The following is a 9,285-nucleotide window of genomic DNA, read 5'->3' on the forward strand; positions in this document are numbered from 1 at the left end:
GTTTTCCAGAATGGCTGCACCAGATTGCATTCCCACCAACAGTGTAAGAGGGTTCCCCTTTTCTACATCCTCTCCAACATTTGTTGTTTCCTGACTTGTTCATTTTAGCCATTCTGACTGGTGTGAGGTGGTATCTCATTGTGGTTTTGATTTGTATTTCCCTGATGCCAAGTGATATGGAGCATTTTTTCATGTGTCTGTTGGCTGTTTTTATGTCTTCTTTGGAGACATGTCTGTTCGTGTCTTCTGCCCATTTCTTGACTGGATTATTTGTTTTTTGCATGTTGGGAGTTTGATAAGTTCTTTATAGTTCTTGGATACTAGCCCTTTATCTGATAAGTAATTTGCAAATATCTTCTCCCACTCTATAGGCTTCCTTTTAGCTTTGCTGATTGTTTCTTTTGCTGTGCAGAAGCTTTTTATGTTGACAAAGTAACAATACTTCATTTTTGCTTTTGTTTCCCTTGCCTTTGGAGTCGTGTCTAGCAAGAAGTGATACTGCTGCAGCTGAGGTTGAAGAGGTTGCTGCCTGTGTTCTCCTCTAGGACTTGGATGGATTCCTGTCTCACATTTAGGTCTTTCATCCACTTTGAGTTTATCTTTGTGTATGGGGTAAAAGAATGGTGCAGTTTCATTCTTCTGCATGTGGCTGTCCAATTTTCCCAACACCATTTGTTGAAGAGACTCCTTTTATCCATTGGATATTTTTTCCTGATTTGTTGAAGATTAGTTGACCATAGAGTTGAGGGTCCATTTCTGGGCTCTCTATTCTGTTCCATTGATCTATGGGTCTGTTTTTGTGCTAGTATCATACTGTTTTGATGATTACAGCTTTGTAATATAGCTTGAAGTCTGGGTTTGTGATGCCACCAGCTTTGTTTTTTGTTTTGTTTTGTTTTGTTTTTCAACATTCCTCTGGCTACTTGGAGTTTTTTCTGGTTCCATACGAGTTTTAGGATTACTTGTTCTAGCTCTGTGAAAAATGTCAATGGTATATTGATAGGAATTGCTTTGAATGTGTAGTTTGCTCTGGGTAGCATAGACATTTTCACAATATTTATTCTTGCAATCCATAAGCATGGGATGTTTTTTCCATTTCTTTGTGTCTTCCTCAATTTCATAAGTTTCTGTATTTCTTAGAGTAACAGATACTCTATCTCTTTGGTTAGGTTTATTTCTAGGTATCTTATGTTTTTTTGGTGCAATTGTATATGGGATCTATTCCTTAATTTATCTTTCTTCTATCTCATTGTTATATATAGAAAAGCAACTGATTTATGTGCATTCATTTTATATCCTGCCACTTTGCTGAATTCCTATATGAGTTCTACCAATTTTGGAGTGGAGTCTTTGGTTTTCCATGTAGAGTATCATGTTATCTGCTAAGAGCGAGAGTTTGACTTCTTCTTTGCTGGTTCGGATGCCTTTTATTTCTTTTTCTTGTCTGATTGCTGAGGATAAGACTTCTAGTTCTATGTTAAACAGCAGTGGTGATAGTGGACATCCCTGCCATGTTCCCAACCTTAAGGTTAAGCTCTCAGTTTTTCCCCATTGAGAATGATATTTGCTGTGGGTTTTTCATAGATGGCTTTTATGATATTGAGGTATGTACCCTCTATCCCTACACTGTGAAGAGTTTTAATCAAGTAAGGATGCTGTACTTTGTCAGATGATTTTTTTTGCATCTATTGAGAAGATCTTATGGTTCTTGTCCTTTTATTAATATAATGTATCACATTGATTGATTTGCAGATGTTGAACCAAACTTGCAGCCCAGGAATAAATCCCACATGGTTGTGGTGAATAATCCTTTTAATGTACTGTTGGATACTACTGGCTAGTATTTTGGTGAGAATTTTTACATCCATGTTCATCAAGGATATTGGTCTGTGATTCTCCTTTTTGATGGGGTCTTTCGTTTTGGGATTAAGGTAATGCTGGCTTTATAGAAAGAGTTTGGAAGTTTTCTTTCCATTTCTATTTTTTGAGACAGCTTCAGAAGAATAGGTATTAATTCTTCTTTAAATGTTTGGAAGCATTCCCCTGGGAAGCCATCTGGCCCTGGACTCTTGTTTGTTGGGAGATTTTTGCTTACTGCTTCAATTTCCTTGCTGGTTATCGGTCTTTTCAGGTTTTCTATTTCTTCCTGTTTCAGTTTTGATAGTTTACAAGTTTCTAGGAATGCATCCATTTCTTCCAGATTGCCTAATTAGTTGGCATATCGTTGCTCATAATATCTTCTTATAATTGTGTGTATTTCCTTGGTATTGGTCATCTCTGCTCTTTCATTCATGATTTTATTAATATGGGCCCTTTCTTTTTCTTTTTGATAAGTCTGGCTAGGCTAGGGGGTTATTGAATCTAATTAATTGTTTCAAAAAACCCCAGCTTCTAGTTTCATTGATTTGTTCTACCGTTCTTTGGTTTCTATTTCATTGATTTCTGCTCTAATCTTTATTTCTCTTCTCCTGCTTGGTTTAGGCTTTATTTGCTGTTCTTTCTCCAGTTTGGGTGTAAGGTTAGCTTGTGTATTCGAGACTTTTTTAATTTCTTGAGAAAGGCTTGTATGGCTATGTACTTCCCTCATAAGACCACCTTTGCTGCATCCCAAAGGTTTTGAACAGTTGTGTTTTTATTTTCACTTGTTTCCATGATTTTTCTTAATTCTTCCTTAATTTTCTGGTAAGCCAATTCATTCTTTAGTAGGATACTCTTTAACCTCCAAATATGTCAGTACCTTCCAAATTTTCTTCCTGTGATTGAGTTCAAGTTTCAAAGTATTGTGGTCTGAAAATATGCAGGGAATAATCCCAATCTTTTGATACTGGTTGAAACCTATTTGTGACCCAGTATGTGATCTATTCTGGAGGATGTTCCAGGTGCACTTAAAAAGAATGTGTATTTTGTTGCTTTAGGATAGAATGCTCTGTATATACCTGTGAAATCCATCTGGTCTAGTGTGTCATTCAAAGCCCTGTTTCCTTGTTGATCTGCTTAGATGATTTGTCCATTGCTGTGAGTGGGGTGTTAAGGTCCCCTACTATTATTATATTATTATCAATGTGTTTCTTTAATTTGGTTATTATATGGTTTATGTAATTGGCTGCTCCCAAGTTAGGAGCATAAATATTTATCATTGTTAGATCTTCTTATTGGATAGGCCCTTTAAGTATGCTATTGTGTCCCTCTTCATACCTTACTACATTCTTTGGTTTAAAATATAATTTGTCTGATATAAGGATTCCTACACCAGCTTTCTTTTGATGTCCACTAACATGATAGATGGTTCTCCATCCCCTGACGTTCAATCTGGAGGTGTCTTTGGGTGTCTCTTGTAGACAGCATATCAATGGGTCTTGCTTTTTTTATCCAATCTGATATCCTCTGTCTTTTGATTGGCACATTTAGCCCATTTACATTCATAGTAACTACTGAAAGATATGAATTTAGTGCCATTGTATTAGCTGTAAAGTCCGTGTTTCTGTATATTGTCTCTGTTTCTTTCTGGTCTATGTTACTTTTGGGCTCTCTCTTTGCTTACAGAATCCCCTTTAATATTTCTTTAGGGCTGGTTTAGTATTCACAAATTCTTTTAGATTCTGTTTGTCCTGGAAGCTCTCTATCTCTCCTTCCATTCTGATTGACAGCCTTGCTGGATAAAGAATTCTTGGCTGCATGTTTTTCCCATTTAGTACCCTGAATATATCATGCCAGCCCTTTTTGGCCTGTCAGGTCTCTGTGGCTAGGTATACTGCCAGTCTAATGTTCCTATCCTGGTATGATAAGGACCTCTTTTCTCTGGCAGCTTTCAGGATTTTCTCTTTATCTCTGAAATTTGCAAGCTTCACTATTATATGTCAGGGTGTTGATTTATTTTTATTGATTTAGAGGGGGGTTCTCTGTACCTCTGGACTTGAATGTCTGTTTCCTTCCCCAGATTAGGGAAGTTCTCAGCTATGACTTGCTGAAATATACCTTCTGTCCCTTTCTTTCTTCTTCTTCTGGGACCCCAATAATTCTAATATTGTTTCACTTTACGGTGTCACTGATTTCTTGAAGCCTCCCCTCATGGTTCATTAGTTGGTTTTCTCTCTTTTCCTCAGCTTCCTTCCTTTCCATCATTTTGTGTTCTATGTCAGTGACTCTATCTTCTGCCTCATTTACCCTAGCTGTTAGAGCATCCATTTTAGACTGCCTCTCAGTTAAACCATTTTTAATTTTGGCCTGATTAGATTTTATTTCTGCACAAGAGATTCTCTAGTGTCTTTTATGCTTCTTTCAAGCCCAGCTAGTAAGTTTAAATTGTTATTCTGAATTCTAGTTCTGACATTTTACTTATATCCATATTGATTAGATCTATGGCAGAGAGTATTACCTCTGGTTCTTTCTTTTGCTGTGAATTTCTCCTCCTAGTCATTTTGTCCAGAGAAGAAGAGATGAACGAGAGAACAAAATCAAAAATGTCAACCATGACCCAAGTGAAATAAATGCTAGACAAATCCAAAGAGGTCAGAAACCAAAAAAGAAAAGAAAAAAAAGGGGGGGAGGGGGAGAGAGAATATAATCTGACAGGTGGACAAAACAGGATGATCCACTTGGTCCTGGGTGTATTTTGGTCTGTTTGTTAGAAGACAATAAATCCCAAACTGTAGAGAAGGAAAAATCTTTATATATACACAAAAATAAAATTGAATACAGTGAAAGGAAGACAAAAGTGAAGAATATAACTTTAAAATGTAAATGTAAAAATGAAAATTAAAAAAGACTTAAAAACAAAGAGTTGATAAATTAAGAAACTATTTGAAAAGAAAAGAAAAAAAATTTTAAACTGAAAGGCTCATGAGAAAAGAACTTTGAATTCTATGTACTATTTTCCCCTAGTGCAGGAGTTTTTCAGTTCTGAGTGATCCATAAACTTGGTATTCACCCAATGTTCCTGCTGGTCTTCTGGGGGAGAAGCCTGTTGTATTGATTTTCAGGTGTCTGCCCGGGTGGAGTTGCACCACCCCTTGCCAGGAGGCCAGGCACAGTGTAAGCTGCTTCGAGTTGCTCTATGTGGGTTTTGTTCCCTGAAGGCTTTTCACATCGCTTGCAAAAAGTGGCTGCTTTTCTATTTGTAGAATTGAAGCAATTCTTTTCTTAGATCTCAGGTTTAATTCACAGGTGTTCAGAATGATTTGATAGATAGCTGAATTAAAGGGACCAGATGAAATGTGGGTCCCCTACTTTAGCACCATCTTCCCTCACTGGTCTGCAGATTGAAGGAAGAAAATGGGATTGAACAATCTTGCACTACACATGGGATATTTACATCTTATTAATTAACATTGCTTAAGTCTCTCCTCTATAGATCCTGAGAACAGTTCTCTAGAGGAAAAGGATGGGTGACTGTCACTTCATTATAATATTCAGGATTCTTTCCATAAGCTGTGTTGGTGTCCATGGTGCACCACCCACTGGCTGTGCCCTTGGCCCCTGCTACCACCACCACCTGTTTTTGCTACTTTTATAATTGATAAAAAAATATGTCCCTAATTCTCCAAGTTTCAAAGAGGTTGACTTTAGAAAACTAAATTAAGCCTCCCAAAGAGTCGTTGTTATTGGTAATTGTCTACACTCTGATTATTTAAAATTGAAAGAGGTTCAGGAGAAAAAAAATAAAAAGAAAACTTAGCATGAAATTAAAATATAAGTAAAATAAATGCAATGCTAAAACTCATGAAACTGGAAATAATACACATAAACTTTACAAGGTGAGCAGAAACATATCAAGGACAATGAAATGTTTAAATCAAACAATAATTCTCTCTACAGTTACTTTGAGTTTTGTTTTTTATTTAGTTTGAAAGCCAGAAATAAAAATGATATGTTTTCCCTCTCAGCCATTTGCCAGTGATAATTTTATGTTTCTTTCTTCTAAATTTAAAAGGGGTGATAAATAATAAGATAACACATTCATAAATAAGTTTGTTTCCAGTGATTATAGTAATCATATCTATGGAAATCAGTCCATTAAGGTGAAAGGCAGTTGGAATTTTTCCTCCACATGTGACCTCCCTCAAACTCCCCAGCCTAGCAGCATATACCCAAAAAGCTAAGGTTTTTATTTTGCTTTTCACCATTTTTTTTTTTAACTTTCTAAGATGTGCAATATATGTATATACGCTCTTGGGTCTTATTTTTTTACTCTCACCCTTTTATCTAAAGCATAACTTCTAAATTTGCTTTATACACAAGATGGACAACTTAGGAATCAGAACTAGCCCACATGATGTCATCTTTGAGAAAGAAATATACTGGCCATTTAGGGGCTGCCTATCTGATATGGTCAATTATCTAAAGAGTAAATGGCTACTTTTATAAATAAATCATTTCTGAGATGTTATTAGAGAAAAATTTACATGGGCTTTTCAGGTTACGGTATATTTGACTTTTCTAGACTCTCTAAAATAATGTCAGGGTGCCTGGGTGGCTCAGTTGGTTAAGTGTCTGGCTCTTGGTTTTGGCTCAAGTCATGATCTCACATCATGAGATCAAGCACAATGTCCAACTCTGCTCAGCAGGGATTCTGCTTGAGATTCTCTCTCTTCCTCCCCCTCTGCCTTCCCCCCACTCATATGCATGCTCTCTCTCTCTCCTCTCTCTAAAATGAATAAATCTTTTAAAAGATTTTAATTTTTTTATATTTTTCTTTTTTTTAAGATTTTATTTATTTATTTGAGAGAGAGAGAATGAGAGACAGCATGAGAGGGAGGAGAGTCAGAGGGTGAAGCAGACTCCCCGCTGAGCAGGGAGCCTGATGTGGGACTCGATCCCGGGACTCCAGGATCATGACCTGAGCCGAAGGCAGTTGCTTAACCAACTGAGCCACCCAGGCGCCCTTTTTATATTTTTCTATTTTAATACATTTATCATCCATCATTCGTATGTTGAAGTTTAGTCATGCATATAAACAAAATTTATGTCATATTCAATTTACCATTCAGCAGGTCTTAGAATGACCATCACACAAATAAAATTGTGTAAGATGACCGACTTTCAACTACAACATACACAAGAACTAATCACCTGGTTTCAAATAAAATGTTTCCAGTAATGGTTATCTTGCCACTTCATCACAGAATTTGGAATATATCTCTATTCTTTATGGGTAAAATAACATTATTATTTTTTTTTAAGTTTGAGGAGGAAACTGTAAAACTATGACTTTCAAATGTCTATCATTGTAGGTTGGATTTCTCTTACTTAGGAAAGGAGTTTGTTTAATAATTTAAAGATAGTGTCCAAGTGAAAAATTACAGTGTATCCCAAATAATTTATTCTTATGTGCCACAGTCACATAAGATACTACACAGCTTTACCTGTCATGCTCCAAGAAGGATATGTTTGTTATTGTTACTGTATTTTGACAGCAAAATTAATTTCATGTTTTTGGACGTTCATCATATTAATTACTTGTTAATTATGTTTTAACTACCTTTTAAAAGGTTAACTCCTAACTGATTAGTTTTGGATTTTCAGACCATTAAAACTTGCAAACCCTTTATTAATATTGACCTTTAGTGTCATCCGTATTTGTTTAAGGAATTAAACTAACAGAAAAATATATTAAAAACTATAGGTAAGGCTATATAATTCAAGCCTGTTTTTTTTTTTTTTTTTTTTTTTTTTTTTTTTTTTTTTTTTTTTTGTTGTTGTTGTCCAAGGTTTATTGAAGATATTACAGCACAGCAGAAAGATTCAAACGGCTCCACGTGGTGTTTTGAAATTCATCCCAACTGTAGGCTGAGTGACCTGCAGGTTGGACAGACTGCCAAAGTCCAAGAGTTTCAACATTTCCTTAGTGTCAGGGTCTACTTCAATGATCTCCTGATCCAGGGCTGAGACCTCGGGCACGTAATTATCCCTCCTTTCTCTCTCCTCCTCCTGCAGCTTGATGGAGATGCCTCGCACCGGGCCCCTCTGAATCCGCTTCATCAGGTGTGTGACATAGCCTGCGATCTTGTTGCGGAGCTTCTTGCTGGGGATGATGGCGATCTCCTCGCACACGCGCTTGTTGGTGTGGAAGTCGTTGCCCAGGCGCGTGTAGTACTTCTCAATGATGACCCGGGCCGCCTTCTTCACGGTTTTGGTGCGGACGCGGCCCATGTTGGCGGGTATAGTAAAAGAGCCAAGCCTGTTTTTAATCAGATATTTACAACTCTTATTATTTTTCTCAATTTTATAAAGCTACATTTTCTTTCCTTTGATCATGAGAAAAAAATGGAAAATGGAGTGAACCACTATGCCATTCTCTATGGATAGGCAAACTTTCTATTGAAAATATAGTTCTCTAAAATTGATAAGGGTAATTTATAAATAATATATAAACTTAAAATTTTTCAAGTTAATTTCCCTTACACTCTAATTTTAGGAATTTGCAGTAAAAATATATTAAACCATTTATAATAAAAACATTTTATAGTTAGATTATAGCTATATTTATCTATACTACTATTGTTTGAAAGCCCATCTAGATTTCAAAGTAAAATCAAAGAACTTAAAATGTAATAGTGCTCTGGAGATCAAACATTACGTCAAAATAAATGCTTAACGTTTTTCCAAAACCGAAACTAAAGGTGAACACTTAGAAAGAAGGGTGGGCGTGAGTTCTGCATTCGCTGGGGAAGCCGGCCAGGCAGGCAGGCGTTCTGGCGCGCGCGGTTCTTCCCGTGGACTAGTCTAGACCCCCCACCTCCCACTTCTCCTCTATGGTCAGTCAGCAGTCGCAAGCGGGGGGCCCCTCCCTGTCCCACCCCCAGACCCACACAAACAACGGATTTGGAAAGCTGGGGAAAAAATCGTCTAACACGTGAGCAACATTCATAGAAAATCCCTCGTCAGGAGATGCCAAGAAGGCTGGCTCTGCGGGCGGCCGCGGGCGGTCTCTGCACCGCAGCCCCCGGGCTGCACCTCAGCCACACGCCCGAGCTCACCACCGGGACGTCTGGAAGTTGTGCTCTGGAGATCTGCAGATCACTAGCCGATAGGTGGATTTCCTCAATGGCCATTTACATGTGACTCATCCGCTGTCACTTGCTGTCTGCTCCAGGACCTGGAGACTCTTCTGGATCACATAGCTAAAGCAATTATTAGGAAAATCTAATAATTATAAAAAACCTTATATACAGTAAAACATTTTTTATTATTTTTACCTAAAAGATTTTCTGTGCCCCATAACACTCAAGAAATAAGTTTGTTGGTATTTCCTAACAAATTTTTAAAATATTTAATGATAGCCATCTT

General features: G+C 37.1%; 1 protein-coding gene across 1 annotated transcript; it reads right to left on the minus strand.

Moving 5' to 3' along the window:
* Positions 1 to 7,694: 7,694 nt before the first annotated feature.
* On the minus strand, positions 7,695 to 8,171 carry LOC113938002 (40S ribosomal protein S17). The gene has a single exon (XM_035727637.1). The coding sequence runs from the start codon at positions 8,146 to 8,148 to the stop codon at positions 7,741 to 7,743; it is 408 nt and encodes a 135-aa protein (XP_035583530.1). The 5' UTR covers positions 8,149 to 8,171; the 3' UTR covers positions 7,695 to 7,740.
* Positions 8,172 to 9,285: the final 1,114 nt, after the last annotated feature.

Source organism: Zalophus californianus, chromosome 5 (assembly GCF_009762305.2).
Source record: "Zalophus californianus isolate mZalCal1 chromosome 5, mZalCal1.pri.v2, whole genome shotgun sequence".
NCBI classification, from domain to species: domain Eukaryota; kingdom Metazoa; phylum Chordata; class Mammalia; order Carnivora; family Otariidae; genus Zalophus; species Zalophus californianus.